Here is an 18,870-nt window from a genome sequence, read left to right as displayed (position 1 = left end):
AAGCTCTATTGTCACACATGTCTTCACCTTTGCAAGTGTTACCGAGCAGGTTTCAATGGCCTTGGCTTCGACTTCTTTCACTTTGTTGGTGGTAAGATCGACCATGGAATCAAATCGTGCCTCAAGCTTGCTAATACGAGCTTTGAGTCCGCGATTCTCTTCCATGACCCGATCGAGATCTGCTTGGAGGCGATCGATTCGATCGGATTTGCTCGGGGCGGCTAAAACGGTAGCAAAACTCAGTCGTGTTTTTGTCTTCGGGGTATTTACTTTGGTCGTCATGTTTCCTATGGGAAACTTCTCCTTGTCGAGTGTCCACACACAACCGAAGCTGTGAGAATTGTGGCATGTGGGAACCCCCTATGGTGTGGACAACCAAAGCTGTGAGAACTTTGGCCTGTGGGAACCACCTTTGGGAGCCCTTGTTTACACTTGTTCTTAGGTTGGGCGCCGGCAGGGGCCGATTTAGCAGCCGACAGAGGAGAAGGGCCGACACAGCAACCAGGCGACAATCATGGGTTTGTGAGGGCCGTATGTCTGAGGGAGGCAGGCCTGGGAGTAACCCCCCTGTCCAGGCGCTGCCCTTGCAGCCTGGCGGGGAACAACATAAGAAATGTTGCAGGCTAGGGTAGGGCATGGCAAAAATGTCGGTAGAGAGAGAGCCTCAGTCCCAAGGCCTTAAACACCTTCGAAGGTGGAGAGAGCTAGCCACGGAGAATGAGGGTAGGGAAGAGGAAGAAGAATCATTCATAGGAGAAAGAAATAGTTCCTCACTTATCCTCACTCTTCTTGATTAGCATAGCATAATAGCATAGTAATGAAGATGAAGAAGATAGCAAGCTTAAGCGTTGAAGCATAGCTCTTGGTTGGATTTGCATTCCATAGCCAAGAGTGTTGGTGTCTACTCTTCACTTATCAACAAGCTTGGAGAAGGAGATGGAGCTCTTGCACTTTGCACTCCACACAATGAGAGAATATGTGTGTGTGTAGGAGAGTATACCCCCCTCTCATGCTTGGTCCACCTCTCTCTCTCTCTCTCTCTCTCTCTCTCTCTCTCTCTCTCTCTTTTTGGAATGTTTGTACATTGATTTACAAAATCACATGTCACCATCTCTCTCTCTCTCTCATTATTTTATTATTTCATTTGGACATGTGTCCTCTTTTTCCTCTTTGAGAGAAAGAACTTAATTATTTATTTTTATGTTTCTAAATTCTCATTGGATCCCTTTAAAACCTATCCAATAGCGTTCAAGCACATCATGAGGGCCACAAGTGGAGGATCATTTGAACATGTGTCTTTTATGCTTATTAGGTCATTTGTTTGAACTGAATATTTCAAGGATTTAGTCAATCAAGCAAGTATGTGTCTTTTATGCTTCTTAAGTTATTCGTTTTGAATTGAATACTTCAAGCCTTAGTTAATCAAGCATGGAAACGTTTATGTCTCATGCTTCTTGAGGATTTATCTTTGAATTTAACATTTCAAAAACCTTAGTCATTTAAGCATAAAAATCACCTCAAGCTTTAGGCAAGGTTCCCATAACCACTTTAAGTATCTTAGCACCTCATGCTTGGGTAGGATTCCCACCTCGAGGTTAGCCCTAGCTTGCGTAAAGTCAAAAGCCTTTTTAACACTAACGTTTGGAGGTCTTTAATGAAGCTAACACTAAGGTCTTTTAAGCTCCATTAGATGCACGTTGCTCTTTTATAGATGATTTACCTCTATTTGGATCCCTTTTGAGATGTAACCATCTCTCCTCTTGGTCCCTTGCTGAGGTAAATCTAGAAGCACTTATTGCACATTGCTCTTTGGTAGACTGTCTCCTTTTGGACCCCTATTGAGATGCAACCTTTTTTTCTTTTGGTCCCCTGTTGAGATAGGTCTAGAAGCACATATATATATCCTCACTCTTGTTTCCCTTTTATATTCCCATATTAAGTGATCAGTTTAATATGAGAAAATCATTTGGTAAAGTTAGATATTATATATTATGACATTACCTCTCTCTTGAAATCATAGTCGTCCTCGACTATGAGGTAGAGAAGATAAAGCCTAGTCATTAGTCCATGTTTCTTAGCAGTTATAGGATCCCTTTTTACCCTACGACATCATTCCAAAATGGATGACTAATCCATTTGGTGTTCGGGAGACTTAGCTGTCGCAAGCATGTCTGCTCTTTAGTCCATATCATACTTCCAAAGTAGAGTGAAAAGCTCTACTTGATGTTTGGGAGACGTCGTCACCACAAACATGATCCTAAGCATGCATGCGTCTTAATTTTGTGCACAATAAAAGAAAGAGAATGAGTGTCATAAGACAAAATCATTGTTCTTTTCAAATTCATTTTCATTTTCTTACTCTAGTGTAGCATTGTAAGCATTGACAATGTTCATATTATCCTTAAGCTAGGTTCCTTATCCATCTAGCATCTTTAAAAGGATAATTCTTAAACTTAACAAGATATCATTGGATAATCTTACCGTTTCTTAGTACCTTGTCTTCGTGTGTTGAAGAATCAATTCCGGCTGCAAAACCTCTTCTTGATCTTCGATCTCTAGCAGGTCCTCCACTATTGGTTCTTTTTGTGGCTCTCCTTTGTAAGGCTTGAGTAGGCTCACATGGTTACATTGTGAATGAGCCAATGGTTGGGCAACTTTAATTGATAAGACATCTCATTGATTGGCTTAAGAATTTAAAAAGGACCATAGTATCTTTTTTCTAGTTTAGCATAGTACTCTTGGTGGCCCGTAGGAATCTTACCCGTAGTATGCCTTAGATGAGCCTTGAGAAACTTTAGCAAGACCCAATCATTTTTGTTAAAGGCTAAGGCTCTTTTGTGCTTATTAGCAGCAACCCTTTTTTCCTTTGCTGTAAGATGGATATAACCCTTTTTAATATTTGGAAAAGATTCTTGTAAGTCTCGGCTATATTCATCAGCAACGAAGATCTGCCCATATACCTTAAGTAATAGGGGACTTTTGGATTTTCCCTCTTTAACCTCAAAAGGTGCTTTTCCCATAGAAGTATGTATAATGTCATTGTACGGATACTCTATAAGAGGTAGGTACTTCTCTAATTGAGAACGTTGATCTACTTCTATGAAAGAGGCTTTTAGTAGATTCAAGAATCATTAGTTATTTCACTTTGGTTATCCGTTTGTGGATGATAGGCCGAAAGATAAATTTAATCTACTTCCTAGATTCTCAAAGAGACCCTTCTAGAGATTATTGGTCATTCTAGGATCTTTGTTCGACACTATGGATGTTGGCAAGCCATGATACTTGAAAATTTGAGATCTAGAGAGGGTTACCGTTTGATGTGCCTTAATAGTCTTTTTGACAGGAATAGAGTGTGTTTTCTTGCTAAGCCTGTCGAACTGAAACAATCCAATTTGCTTCCCTCAATCAAATTTCAATTTTTGGTATACCAAGAATTTTGAAACATACTCTTGTATGTTTACTTTTCATGGTAGACCAACATAAATACATTTCTACTCCTTGAAGAGTAGATTATGGAATCCCTCTTTGCCCCGCATAAGGAGAAGCATGGGATTCGTACATGACTTTCTTAGTGTATTGGTGAGTAACACATAGCCTATTGTTGTTTGGAAGATAACCATCCTCCAAGGTGAATTGTTCTTTTTTTCTTCCCTAATGCAAAGGCTATAATTACCTACTTAAACTCTTGGTCAGTATCATACACATCTATCATAGAAGATAGATCATTGTGAGTTGCTAAAGACACCACATTTACCCTTGGCCGTTGTGAAAGTGTATCGACCACTTGATTGTGCTTGCCAGCAACGTGAGCAATATAAAATTTAAATTGCGAAAGAAAATTTGCCCACCTCATTTGTTTGTCGGAGAGCTTGGTTTGCGTCATGAATTTCTTGAGGCTTTGTGATCCATTTGTAGGATGAATGGAGACCCCAAGAGGTAGTGCCTCCATGTGTCTAGGGCACGCAGCTAAAAGCCCTTTTTCGTATATGCCCAAGACCCGTTCCTCGGCATTGAGCCTTCGGCTCTAGTATGCTATGGCATGCCCTTCTTGAAGCAAAACTGCTCCAAGACAATCACCACAAGCATCACATTGGACCTCAAACGGCTTTGAGAGATCCGGAAGCATAAGGACCGGTTGGAAGGTAAGCTTCTCTTGAGCTTGTCAAAAGCATTTTGTTCTTTAGCAGCCCATGAGTACTTAACGTTCTTCCTTGTTAAGTCATGCAATGGTCCTGCTATTTGAGAGAATTTTGCTATGAAGCGTCTATAGTATGCACACATGCCAATAAAGCTTCTTAGCTCATGTAGATTCCTTGGATTAGGCCATGCTTTTATTACCTCCAACTTTGATGGATTCATACATATACCATCTTGAGAGATAATGTGACCTAAATATTGAATCTCTTGTAGGAAGAATTCACTTTTCTTTTGATTAATGAAAAGCGTATTCTCTCTCACAACTTGAAAGATTACCTCGAGGTGTCACTTGTACTCATCAAGAGAATTTGAGTGGCCTGAATATTTTTGTCCATCTTGAGTTTGAATGCGACTGGAGCATTTGTCAGGCCAACTTGCAAATAGATCTTCTACCCGTGGCACGGAAAATATATTTTTTAAAAATAGTGATCCTATTTAGTGCTCTATAGTCAACACACATGTGATATGTGTCATCTTTCTTTTGCACTAAAAGTAGTGGTGAACAGAATGCAGAGGAGATACGTCTCAGCATTAATTTTTCCACCAATTCATGGACTTGCCTCATGATCTCCTCTTGTTGAGCTTGTGAAACTCAATAACGAGGTTTATTAGGCGGTGAGCTTCCTAGTAGGAGCTCTATTTTGCATGGTCATCATCCCCTCATTTTGGAGGTAACTCACTAGGGATGTCATCAATGAAAACATCTTGGAATCCATTTAGGAAATTAGACAACTCTAATTCCTCTTGATTCCCTTTATTGATACTTGTGAAAACATTAGAATCATTTACAGATTCTCTAACAAAAATCATATACGCAAAAATAGAGCTTTTTATTGACTTATCAAAAGCAAGCGTATTTACCAAGAATATAGTGTTCCCTGAATCATTAGCATCTATGTACATGCTCTTTTCCCTGTAGGTGAAATAGATTCTCCTTTCAGGGGACTTCATGTTGGCAGCCATGCGATTGAAACATGGTGCCCCTAGGATAACATCCTCATGTTGGAGAGGAGAGATTAAAAAAAATTCTTCTTTGTTGACGTAGCTTTGGACATGAAGCCTCGACTTCCCAATCAAGGGAGTAATGGAGGCTTGCTATCCCTTGAAAGCTGTGTCAGCAATTACAGTATCTCCCATCTCAAAAGCTTGAATGCCCAACTTGGTGGCCAACTCCGTTAATATGAAGTTGTGAGTAGAGCCAGGGTCAAACAAGATGAAGGCATCATGCTCCCTTACTTTTCCCCAAGCATAGGAGAGGAATGAGCCTTTGCAATGAGTATCCTCTTTTGGAGCTTCAACCATGGAAGCTCTAGGAGTGTCATTGAGTACATGTCTTTTGGGGCAAGAACGATAACCATGTCCTTGCTCCCCACACTTAAAGCATTTATGGTCTTTACGAAAGGCCTCAATTTCTTTAAGAGAGAGCTTATTTTTACCTTTGTAAGCTCCTTTCTCCGTGGCCTTGTTGTTGTTGGTGTTTGTGTTGCCTTGGGAAGAGTTTTCAGCATTGCTCTTCCCTTTAGCTTCATTTCGATCTTTGTTTTCCATGGGCTTGAAATTTCTTCTCTCCCTTTGTTGGAAATCGATCCTTGAAGAAACCATAGTCTGGTGGATGACTTCGGTGATAGTGCTAGGCCATTGTGAGTTGATATACTCGGCCATTTCTTCAGGTAATACCGCACAAAATTGTTACTTTTGTTCGATGAAGTCTATCCTTTGAAAGACTGTAGCATTGAGATGTAAATCCCAAAATTTGTTTACATATTTGTGGATAGACTCGTTGAAGAGTAGCTTCCAACTCCGCCATTTGGTAAGCACTTTGTCCTTTGCATTGCTTGCAAGGAATTGCTTCATGATGGAAACTCGTAGAGTTTTCCATGTCTTTGGGGCCTTGTTATTTCCATGAAGGCTAGCCCACCATTGATGAGTAGATTTCTGGGTGTACATAGCTACATGGCGTAACTTGGAGGACTCCGTGAAGCCCTCGTCTTCAAAGGTCTCATCAAATTGTTGGATGAAGGCCAATACTTTGTTGGTGGCACCAAATGTGCCATCATAGGTGAGAAAAGAGATACTCTTTCCTCCCCCTTTGAATTTCTTAAGCTTTGGGACCTTCGCTATGCAGGGTAAGTTTTGCAATGTCCTCTCCTCTTGTATTCTCTAGGAGAATAACTATTGCTTTCGTTGGAAGAGGAGGAAGGTGAAGAAGAAGGAGAAAAGGGTGACCTCTTTCTTGCCTCTTTCTTCTTTTGTTTCATCTCTTCCCTTTCGGAATGACGAAGAGAAAGACTATGGGTTGACCGTTTCCTCTTGGGAGGAGTTGACGATAGTCTAGACCGCCGTCTTCATGGAGCCACATTTTTAGAGGAACTTAGGGATTCACTTCTTTCTCATTCTTTGGATTCCTCCTCTCGTATGGGAGAGATTCTTCTTTTGGGGGTCTCATCAAGATGCCTCCTAAGCTCTCTCTCCTCTTGGAGAGGAAGGGAAATCCATAAGCGCGAAGTTGTTGAGTAACTTCGGCTTGCAAAGTAGGGTTGCCCATAGCTTGATACAACCTAGTAACAAGATAATTGATAAACATGGGGGCATCATCATTAGCACCTTCATGTGCAAACTCAAAGTTATCAATCTTCATTCTACTCTCTTGGTTATTGTTAGCCATGCTAATTATACTTATGTGTTTACTTAGTGTATTCTTTGGCAACTCAAAACCTTAGTTGCTACTCCTCTTAGCCTTTGAAATAAGAACTTAAGTCTCTACACCCACTGCTCGAATTGGTTAATTATAGAGAGTAGTGGGGTGGGTCTAACATAGAAAAGTTGCCGAGGGATAGCTCCTTTCAGACTTCTTATGGCTGAATAATGGTAAAGCCGTAGGCAAGTCTAAAAAGATCTCATTATGAAGACCAAAGCTCCCGAGGTGTGCACCATATCCCACATAGTGGGCTCAACAAAACCGATAATAGATCCCAGTCCCACTTACCCTAATATAGTTAACAAAATCAACCATTAATAGGCTACTTAAGGACCTATCTTCTTAAGCAAGAAAAGAGAAACCAAATGCTCTGATACCAATGTAATGGAAATGGCCTATGAACTTTGAGAATAGCGAAATTAAGAGAATTAGGGTGATTATATTTATGAGATTACTTTGAGAACATAGAGGGTGAACTTAATTGATGATAGCAATATGAACATAGTACTTAATTAACTTGGCATGAACAATACTTTTGCAAGAGAGAGAGAGAGAGAGAGAGAGAGAGAGAGAGAGAGAGAGTATTAGAGAACATGACAATAGTTGAGGACCGGTCCCCCCTCCAAAAGGCGTTTGTATTATAGATTCTCCCATCAAGAGAGACTTGTTACAATACAACTTTTGTGTTCCTTGTGACCTTGGTGATGCTATGAAGCGGAAAGATTCATGCATCACGAGCATAACATAAACTTTGCAAAAAGCATTAACTATCCCAAACCTCAGTCCCAAGGTCTCAAACACCTTCGAAGGTGGAGAGAGCTAGCGGGGAATGAGCGTAGGGAAGAGAAACAAGAATCATTCATAGGAGAAAGAAATAGTTCCTCACTTATCATCACTCATCTTGCTTAGCATAGCATAATAGCATAGTAATGAAGATGAAGAAGATAGCAAGCGTAAGCATTGAAGCATGGCTCTTGGTTGGATTTGCATTCCATAGCCAAGAGTGTTGGTGTAGGCTCTCCACTTCTCAACAAGCTTGGAGAAGGAGATGGAGCTCTTGCACTTTGCACTCCACACAATGAGAGAATGTGTGTGTGTGTGTGTGTGTGTGTGAGAGAGAGAGAGAGAGAGAGAGAGAGAGAGAGAGAGAGAGAGTATATCTCCCTCTCATGCTTGGTCCACACCTCTCTCTCTCTTGTTTATTTTATTATTTCATTTGGACATGTGTTCTCTTTTTCCTCTTTGAGAGAAAGAACTTAATTATTTATTTTTATGTATCTAAATTCTTATTAGACCCCTTTAAAATCTATCCAATAGCATTCAAGCACATCATGAGGGCCACAAGTGGAGGATCATTTGAACATGTGTCTTTTATGTTTATAAAGTCATTTGGTTGAATTGAATACTTCAAAGACTTAGTCAATCAAGCAAGCATGTCTTTTATGCTTCTTAAGTCATTTTTTTTTGAATTGAATACTTCAAGCCTTAGTCAATTCATCATGGAAAAACGTTCATGCCTCTTGAGAATTTATCTTTGAATTTAACAATTCAAAAACCTTAGTCATTTAAGCATAAAAATCACCTCAAGTTTTGGGCAAGGTTCCCACAACCACTTTAAGCAGCACCTCATGCTTGGGTAGGAATCCCACCTCGAAGTTAACCCTAGCGTGCATAAGGCCAAATGACTTTTTAACACTAACTTTTGGAGGTCTTTAATGAAGCTAACCCTAATGTCTTTTAAGATCCATTAAATGCACGTTGCTCTTTCATAGACTACCTCCGTTTGGACCCCTTTTGAGATGTAACAATCTCTCCTATTTGTACCTTGCTAAGATAAATGTAGAAACACTTATTGCACATTGCTCTTTGGTAGACCGTCTCCTTTTGGACCCCTATTGAGATGCAACCATTTCTCCTTTTGGTCCCCTGTTGAGATAGGTCTAGAAGCACATATATATATCCTAACTCTTGTTCCCCTTTTATCTTCCCATATTAAGTGATCAGTTTAATATGAGAAAATCAGCCCTCAGTCCTTTCTCGTCTTGTCCATTACATCGGGATAGCGACCTAATGTTTGCATAAGCGAGATGTTCGAGTTCCATGTCTTGATGATGATCGGCATGATGACGAGTCTAGTCCCCAAGCTCAATCCCTTAGCCCCAAGCCGTTGTATGATCACTCCCCCCGGATGAGGCGTTGGAGTTAATCCCTTCCTGTCGAGTCCATTCTCAGCCCAGATTGTAAAAAAGATGTCCATCTTTTTTCTCCCTAAGAGGGGAGGTGTGGTGTGTGGCCGGACGGCCTGAGTGTGAACCTACTTGTAACTACCTCTCATCTTAATATAAGGAGCTGCTCTCGGATGCAAGAGGCAAGCTCAGTTTGGTCCCATTTGTGTGCACACCACAATATATATGTATATATATATATATATATATATATATATATATATAGAGAGAGAGAGAGAGAGAGGGTTGAGAGGGAGAGGGAGGAAGTGACAGAGATGCTTCCATACATCCAAACAAGAGGTTCATATATTGGACACATTTCCCTCAACACGAACGAGCATGCGTCAATGGTGGGACAATGAGTTGCAAGTTTGCTATGAGAGTGTTATGAAAGTGCTTACAACAACTTAAATAAAAGGTCGATAACTTCCAAAATAGTAGCTAGAGAAACACTCTATTGTGGATGTCTCGGCACTTGCCCTTCATTAATAGTTACCATGGGTGAAAGACCTCTTATATCATCTCCAGGATTCTTCTGCATCGCTTCGTGCTCACTAAACTCCGCGCAAGCTACATGAACCTCCACAATTTGTGCACGGTAGGTCATGAAGCCCACAAGTTGCAAAAAGCAGCCATGGTCCATGACACATCAAACCCTACCTCGATAAACATTGAACAATTCAAGTTCTTGTAGTTGATGTCCTTTTAAATAGCTGGGGTTTTTGCTTCCTCGCTACAAGAATGTTGGGCATATTCTACAATCACAACGATTCAAGAAATCCTCACTTTGCATCTGGTTAAAATACCAAGAGCTTCCGTTCCACAGCCATGATGGGCGTATTCTACAATCAACGCTCTCTAGAAAAGATAAGGGTGTCTTACCAAATGTATCTTTCTTCCACTCTGGCATGTCTTATACAAAGCAAAGTTCGTGAGCAAGATGCAGTTAGCATAGGATCTTACCAAGGAGGATTCAGATCCTTTGGGATGAATCAAGAAAGGTGCTTTGTTGTTGCTCTCACAACTCTCTCCTCTCTTTGGCTAATGCATACCATGTCATTGCAGCTCTTTGAAGTGAACCATCTGGATTTCTTACAATTTTCACAAGTCACACATCAATGGAGTACCTTGTTTGCTCTCTTAAGAAGGTTGCTTCATCCTCATTAAGCTCAATTTCAAGCTCCTCTTCAGCGTCTTCATCTTGATACAAAGTTCGAGAGCCATCAACATGATAATTGAGGTAATCCCTCACATGCAAGACCCCTATCCCTATTAGTTGGTTAGCTTCCGATCTCTTAGGCTGTGAATTCGTGATCTTTAGTGGTTATCATCTCGATCCTTCCTACTCTAATCTCTGTCCTAATCAACCATTGTATCTATCCTTGCGATCATTGTGCTCTTTGTGAGTCCTTCGATCACCATCCTTGTGGCTACGATCCCTTCTATATTCATCCTCTTTGCATGGTCTCTTCGTCTTTCATACATCTCTCATGTTGATCGTGTCAACTGCAATCTCCATCATCATGTTTTTGATCATCTCTTTTGCAACTTTTGTCATCCTATTGACTATTATGTTTGCCTCAACTATCATGCTCCTGCTCTTGCTCTTGCTTGGGTTTGTTGTTGCTCCGTGAATGTTGCTCCTACTCGGGTTGCTCACTGTTTAAAATGCTGCAAGCACATGCAACGCCTTTACTTTGACCAACGACTCCTACTTCTAGGTGTTGTTTCGATCTACGCTGACAGACTCTAGGGCGGCTTTATTTCACCAACCCCAGTGCTTAGCCTTTTTACACCTCAAACTCACCAATGCGAGCACTCAGCTTTTTTACACCTTAATCTCCCCCCAATGATATGGAATGTAGTTTTCACTAAAACACTCCTAGAAGATCATGATAACTAAGGGCCAAATCGTTAACCCTTAGTTTACCCTCATTTCACTACAACCTTGTGTGTGTGTGTGTGTGTAATGGACATTGTAATTTTAGAGGAGATCTATTGTCGAAAATCGGCGTTGTGTATTGATGTGCCATGCATGGGGTGCAAACCATGGGATCAATGGCCCATATTCAAATCGGGGCTACCATTGAACCTCAACATCGACCTGTAAAAACTAATCTCAGGATCTTGAGCTGAGATTAGTGTTCTTGAGATTAATAAGCGCACTATCCTGTATATAAAGCAAGGTATGTATGCAGGCATGACTGTTAGGTCGTTGGGCTCTCAACCCACTTGTGAGGGTACAAATCATGAGTGCGAGGAGTGAGGTGTCTCGAGATTAAGCTTCGCGTTCCAAACAAAATTAGCTTTTTCTACACTAATCTCAGGTTTGACGGTCGAGATTCAGTGCGGCCTTCTGGGTCGTGGATCCCATGGTGTGTGGCGCTTATTAAACCTGGAACTTGGAAGTGGGTCTACGGAAAATCCTGTCAAATTTCACGGTCAACAATCAAGCTTGCGGGTCTCTGAGACAGTGAGACTCTTCTAATAATGACTCTTCATCACAGGCAATTCTACTACCTGATTCTGATGACGCCGGGCCCGCCACTCTGATGGTAGTGACGACTCTAATCACACCGGTTTCATTCAACAGATCACCAATGGGGACGCCCGTTCCTGCCCTCAGCTGCAGTACAGGTGCCCTCTCAAATGCCCTCATTGTGGATTCCGATGATGAAGATGTCGGCCAATCGTCTATGTGGGTTCCAGAAGAAGATCATACTTCCTCCGACCTTCCACCTGACTTTCTTGAGCCCCTTTCCCCTGATACCAAAGTCTTCTCCTCCCTGCCTCCCTTCCCCACCCTCTCACCCGAAGACGAGCAACCAAAGAGCGCTCATGAAAACAGACAATTTTGGAAATCTGGAGATTTTACTGCTGGTTCCTATGAAGGCGCTTCATTTGCAACAGAGGGCATGGATCATGCCCGTGTACACCCCAAATTTTTGCACTCAAATGCGACTAGTCACAAATGGGTACTTGGAGCGATTGCTGAGCTGCTTGACAACTCGGTAGATGAAATCAGAAATGGGGCTACGTTTGTCAAAATCGATGTGCAACCGAATCCTCGGAATGGGGATCCGATGCTTGTGATTGAGGATGATGGAGGGGGCATGGATCCCGACTGTATGCGGCGCTGCATGTCGCTTGGCTACTCAGCAAAAAGCAAGCTTAGCAACACAATTGGCCAGTACGGAAATGGGTTCAAGACGAGCACGATGAGGCTGGGTGCTGATGTCATCGTCTTTTCGCGCAACCAGGGAAGCAAGCCAAGTGAATCTATAGGTATGATGTCCTATACATTTCTGACATCTACAGGTCAAAATGATGTTGTTGTTCCTACTGTCGATTTTCAAATTGAGGCATTTGGAATTCGGAAGCTTATCAGGAGCAGTGTGGATGATTGGATGGAGAGTATGCAGGCTATTCAGGATTGGTCTCCATACTCTTCTCAAGCAGAGCTTGTGAGCCAGTTCAGAAGTATGCCGCGCCGTCAAGGTACCAAGGTTATAATTTATAATCTTTGGCACGATGAGGAAGGTTGCCTTGAGCTGGACTTTAATGAAGATCCCCATGATATTCAGATTAGAGCGACCAGTAGAGATGTGAAAATTTTGAAGTTAGCAGAACGGTTTCCAAGCTGCAAGCATTATCTGACCCACAGGCATTCTCTTCGAACCTATGTATCCATCTTATATTTGCGGCTTCCTGCAAAGTTTAAGATTTTTCTTCGAGGAACTCAGGTCCCGCATCATAGTTTGCAGAATGAGATGATGCTTGTTGACCAGGTAACATATAGGCCCAAGGATGTAGGAGATTCGAAGGCTGTTGTAACACTTGGGTTTGTGAAGGATGCCAAAGAGCACATTGATGTTTCAGGGTTCAATGTTTATCACAAGAACCGACTAATTAAGCCCTTTTGGAGGATATGGAACCCTTCTGACACTCGAGGAAGAGGGATAATTGCCATACTTGAGGCAAATTTTGTGGAACCTGCTCATGACAAACAAGGTTTTGAGAGAACCATAGTTTTATCTCGACTTGAGACACGTTTAATTGAGATGCAGAAGAGCTATTGGAACAAAAACTGCCACATGATAGGGTACACGAATGCAAATTTAAAAAAATATGCACGACCTCCTCCCAACGAAATTCCAAAAGATACAAACTCAAGAGCAACTGGTATTTCACCTGCAGACGGGGTTGCGAATGCAATGACACATGCAGATGCACAGCAGTTAGTGATTGAAAGAACAGTCACATGTGTGCATGATGATTTTGTAGCAGGTGATCTTTGCCATGGACAAGGAGGGACTTCCGCTGTAATGATGCAAATGACACGAAAAATATCTTTCAATCCTGTAAGACCTGAAAGGGAGGAGCGAAATCTTGTGCCTTCTGGCATTAATTCAAAGGTTAGTGGTGTGAGAAACAGCAATGGCATTGTCTTGCATAGACATGATCCTGTTCAATCTGAGCCAGGTCCTATCCATAGGTCACAAAGTGTGCAAGATGTACCCTTAACTTCTGTTCAAAGGGTTGTTTCTGGCAGTAATGCATTATGTGGTCCTGCCGCTTTAAAATCGCAGGAGTTATGTTCCCTGCACTCATCAGGCACAGCCCCTGTTGTCATTGATGTAGACTCGCCTGATGTTGATTCGAATTGTGAGGATGCAGCCTTTGATATGAAAATGATTGCAGAAGAAATGCATCTGGAATCGGGCCTGCTGTCAAGGACTGACAATGCATCTAAAAATTTACTGCAGGGTGATAATGCAGCAGGGTCACCTAAAGAAACTGAAGCTGAGCTATTGATAGATTCTTCTATTGATTCTCCCCCAGTAGAAGAAGTGAAGGCAGTGCCAGAAATAATTGGCTTCAAGAGCTGTTACGTCGAGGATTCAAGAGGGATAAAGCAAGTAGAAGCAGGGCCAACAGAACATGACATGGAAAGCTATGTTCAATCACATGATTTAGTTACAACTGCGATCGAAGGATGTTTTGCAGCACCAGTCTCAATTATCAAGGATGGCACTGAACAAGTTGAGCTTGAAACTCTTGGAAAAACATTGCTAGAGAATGGTGCATGTTCTGAGGCTCATGTTCCCCCAACAATTGAGCTGGATGACTTTTTTAACGGTCTAGAGGTGTCATCAAACAATCCATCATCAACCAAGGAGACAGGTCTCTTTGTCCAGTCTCCTGTTTCTGAGATAGACCTGACTTTACCAGATATAGAGGAGAATGTGACCCTTGCATATGACCAACCGCCATTGTTTAGCTCAATCAAAGAGCAAGGTGGGAATGAAGTGACTACCGGTGATGTAAGGAATGTGGATGCCATCGAGGAGCTCAAAAACAGAAACCTTGCTACTTGCCAGATCTATGTCATGAGAGATTGCATCAAGGCTCCAGTGCTATCGGAAATCGAGGCTAAGGTGCTGCCCGATACGGATGCAGTAATGACAGATGCTAACAGACAAGAAGGCAACGACCAGTTAGGGTATGAGCGAGATATTGGGAATGATCATGAGAAGAATGTCACAGTAGTCGCAGAGCAACATATACCTGAAAACATGGCTGTAGTGCCCTGGGATGCTGCAACTATTCATGATAAAAAAGATTGTCTATCAGCAGTTGTGGAGCACCATATACACGAAAACATGGCTATACTAACCCAGGATGTTGCAAGTTTTCATGATAAAAAAGATTCCGTTTCAACAGTCATGGAGCAACATATACACGAAAACATGGCTATAGTACTCCAGGATGTTGCAAGTTTTCACGATGCCATCTCAGCAGGTGTGGAGCAACAGATTAATGAAAGCATGGCCATAGTATATCAGGATGGTTCAAGTATTCATGATCAGAAGGATTTCCATGGTAGAATAGATACTTCTTGCCTAGACATTGTTAGCATACCCACAATTGCGGTGGTTGATGATGTGACAGATGGCCTAGTTGACAATATGTGCAGTGATTTGTCAGAAGAAGACAGATTTGCGGTGGCAAAGCAGCAAATAGATTCTCTCCAACTGAGTATTGAGGCAGTCGTGGTAGATGTTGATGATCTGAAAGAGCAGCTGCAGCAGCAACATGAACTTCAGCATCTTGAGTTGAGAAATCTCAACATGGAGCTGGAGAGAGCACTTTCACGCCTTGAGGAGTTAAGGGGTTGGTGAGGAAGGAACTGAGTAAGGGTTCTCACCACTGCAAGTGGCTAGCAAAGAGCTTTTTGCATGAAGCATAGACATGTCTCTGGGCTTTTACTGAAGGCACTCACAGAATGAGGTTCTTTAGACAGTTTTTCAAGATGCTTCCGGTTTCCAGGCTTACCATGCAAGAGGTCATCATGCTGCAGTAAGCACGTTTTGTTTATGTGGTGTTTGGCAAGACGGTTAGTCTTGCTTTACCATGGTGTATAATACTTTCTAGCTTGGTCTCGATGTACCTCACACCGTCTCATCTATTTTATCTTCTGGTCTGTGTCTTCAATCAAATTTCTAGATTGGTTAGTTCTGTGAGAGAGAGAGAGAGAGAGAGAGAGAGAGAGAGAGAGAGAGTTCACCGGATCGGCCTCCACTTCTTGACCTCAAGCTTCGCCAGCTGCACCAGCTGCTCCAGCTTTCTCTACCCCTCCAGCCGAGCCCATACGTTTGTCTGCTCTCCCTCTCCACCCCTAAAATGCGTTATCCATGTCTGGGCCTAGATGCATCATACATGAAACCAAAATCTGGGGGCATTGTCTATGAAAGATGGAGAGGTGGCGCAGCACAAAGTGTTGTAGGATGCCCTCTTCGTGCCGGACATTGCAGACGATTTGATCTCCCTGTTTAGGCCTACGTCACACTGGGCGCCGGCCATCACTGATGTGGCCTTACGCGGGCTCCTTGGAGGTTGTCCTATCCACCTTGTTACAAACGGCGGACAGACAATCTGAACGAGCATGGAAAAGCGACTTTTGCGACCAATCAACTGAGCGACATTAGTTATGGGCGAGGGTTGGACGAGGGGAAGGGGTCGGCCATCGCATGGGCGCTGCTGAGCTTGAAGAGGCAGCCACGTTGGAGAGGAAACTTGTGACCTCCGTCGTGCGTGACAGGAGAAGTTCATGGCGGCTCGTGTCATTGGACCAGCTCATTCTGCAGCGTGTCCATCCGGACGACGGGCCTTAGAGTATGCCTCATATTTTTGCAACGAATTTTTGCGTCGTTGCACATTTGTTGGTTAGCGCTTTGCGTAATTCGGGAGTAAAAGTTAGGGGTACCCAATTCTACTAAAATCATAAAAAACGAGAATCTCCAAGCGATGCTTTCTGCAATGTGGATGGCAGGCGAGGGAAGTGAGGAAGAGGAGCCACGTGCAGTCGGGTGATGGGGGTGGCATGGGCTCTCTCTCTCTCTCTCTCTCTCTCTCTCTCTCTCGCGATTTCGATAGACCGCCCACTTGTTTCTCTCGAACCCTCCTGCAGAGGCGGTGGTGCAGGCATGAAGCACTCTCTTTCTTTGTCTATCCTGTAGTGAGCAGTGAGCACTCTCTGTTAAGAGCGGGCATGCCACCAGCCCATCGTGTCTCTCTCTCTCTCTCTCTCTCTCTCTGTGTCCGACCAAGGGAGGATGCGTGGCTGAGACGACGGCTGAGGGAGGGAGTGAGGAAGCTTAAGGGAGGAGGCAAGCACGAGAGGGGGACGTGCGCAAAACATAGCTATCTGTGTGGGGGTTTGCGGGGGGGGGGGGGGGGGTTGCTATGTTTTGCACCCACTATTTATTATTGAGTTGATGGTTGCTAATGATGCTACTATTTGATAGGCTAGAGAGGAGATTTGGTCTCATGTTCAACGCGTGGTTATTTTGGATATCTGTTGGGTTTTGATGGATCCGTTCTCATGTAGGAGATGCATGATGCACTACTTAGTATTAGCTAGTACGGCCGGTTGCCTTCGGCGGCCTCTCTCTCTTTATCGCGTGCACAAGGGCTTCTCTAACTTTTGAAGTTTAGCTTTCATGTAGCAGATTTAGACACGTGCAAAGGGCTCCTCCTTCCGCCACATTATGTTAGTTTAGATGGCGCCTCTTGTCGTGGCAACGATGGATTGCCATGCATTTCTGTAGGGTTTGCATCATATTTTTAACACGAGTGATGCCTCCCACTATGTCTACTTGGTCAATCTCTCTTATACCGATGATAAGTGCACAATTGTGGCCTTTCTTGCCTGCCCTAATTTATGCTTTTTAGATTGGTTATTTTAAGGACTGATGCAACCTAGAAAATATGTTCACCTTCTGCGAGGCTTTTATTCTCCTTGACTTTGAGAAGGAATATAACTGGGTGGATTGGGACTTCTTATAGGGCACTTTGCAAAGGATGGCTTTCCTTCAGAGTGGATTGAAGGAGTTGCCGCTTTATATCGCTTTACTTTTTGCGCTCTCACTACAAGAGGCCATATTGGATGACGATTTCATCTATCTTATTGTATGTATTAGAGTTTCCACTAACCTTGTATTTGTTCCTATTCTTTGTTGAGGCCATGTCGCTTTATTTGAGAGGCCAGATTTTTCAGTTGTGCGATCTCACTCTGCCCTTGGAAGGGCACACTGATTTGCTAAGCCAAGAGTTTGCACGTGATACCTTGTTATTCACTGATTGTGATCCACATGTCTTGGATAGCCTATGTGCATCTCTCACTACCTTTTGCTTGGCCAATGGTGCTCTTATTAGTTGGCACAACTAATTCGGTTTTCTGGTTGGAGTTGAGGACTGTTAGTGGGGAGTGTAGGGTAGTGATGCTCTTATTGGTTAGCACAAGTCTCTCGGTTTTCTGGTTGGAGTTGAGGACCGTTAGTGGGGAGTGCAGGCTAGTGGTGCTCTTATTAGTTGGCACAAGTCTCTCGGTTTTCTGGTTGGAGTTGAGGATGATTGTTAGTGGGGAGTACAGAATCATTTCACCTTGAAAGTGGAAAGGTTACCCACCCTTGACAAAGTTTACTTAACAACCAATGTGCATGAGAGACAATGTGCTTTAGAGAAATCAAAAGTTCCAATGACTAATAGGTTGTAAGTTATCTCTTAATCATATGGATCGTCCAAATGGGCCATGGAGATGTTCATACCGTGGCTACATCATCCATAGAGTCGAATAGAGCCTTGCATTGAGGTATTGCATTTGTGTACATTCCATTTCCGCGTTGGTAATGGTGTGGGGGAATTTGAGATTGTTGGTTGGACTACGTCGTTGCATTTTCCTCTCTCTCTCTCTCTCTCTCTCTCTCTCTCTCTCTCTCTCTCTCTCTCTCTTCTAAAAAGAACCATCAATACGCACAGTTACACTCATTATTGCAAGGTAAACACAAAAGGATCGTGAGTGTGATTGCACTACAATCCTTTTCTCTCGATTCCACTACAATTAGTATATGAAGTCAAACACGAGGTAATAAACCAGTTGTTACGAGAAGAACCCGATTTACAATCAAAGCTCTACGAGCCAAAGATAAATGCATAAAAGACCAATGGAAAAGTTTCCTCCTAATAGATTGCAAGACTTGAACTGATGCTCAGGTGATACATCAATGCCAACATGAAAACTGAGATATCTGCAAGTTTGGTCACGGATGAGATCCGGCTTGATGTGGGTTGCAGATGACCATCATCATGGGGTAGATCTAGGGCTAATTTTCACACTCGATAAGAGGATTATAGGGTTGAAAGATGAAAAAACACAGTCGATTTTGCGAGAAGTTGCAAGTTGGAAAT

General features: G+C 42.7%; 1 protein-coding gene across 1 annotated transcript; it reads left to right on the top strand.

Moving 5' to 3' along the window:
• Nucleotides 1–11,394: 11,394 nt before the first annotated feature.
• On the top strand, nucleotides 11,395–15,635 carry LOC147465234 (uncharacterized). Its single transcript, XM_086518975.1, has one exon. The coding sequence runs from the start codon at nucleotides 11,673–11,675 to the stop codon at nucleotides 15,300–15,302; it is 3,630 nt and encodes a 1,209-aa protein (XP_086375101.1). The 5' UTR covers nucleotides 11,395–11,672; the 3' UTR covers nucleotides 15,303–15,635.
• The last annotated feature ends 3,235 nt before the right edge of the window (nucleotides 15,636–18,870 follow it).

The sequence above is a fragment of the Adiantum capillus-veneris genome, chromosome 1, assembly GCF_014529385.1.
Source record: "Adiantum capillus-veneris isolate H3 chromosome 1, ASM1452938v2, whole genome shotgun sequence".
Classification (NCBI taxonomy): Eukaryota; Viridiplantae; Streptophyta; class Polypodiopsida; order Polypodiales; family Pteridaceae; genus Adiantum; species Adiantum capillus-veneris.
Note: the sequence above shows the minus strand (reverse complement) of the source record. Positions and strands in the feature narration are given on the sequence as shown.

Coding starts and splice junctions, on each gene's coding strand:
- LOC147465234 (XM_086518975.1), top strand. CDS start 11,673: ATGGTAGTGACGACTCTAATCACACCGGTTTCATTCAACAGATCACCA.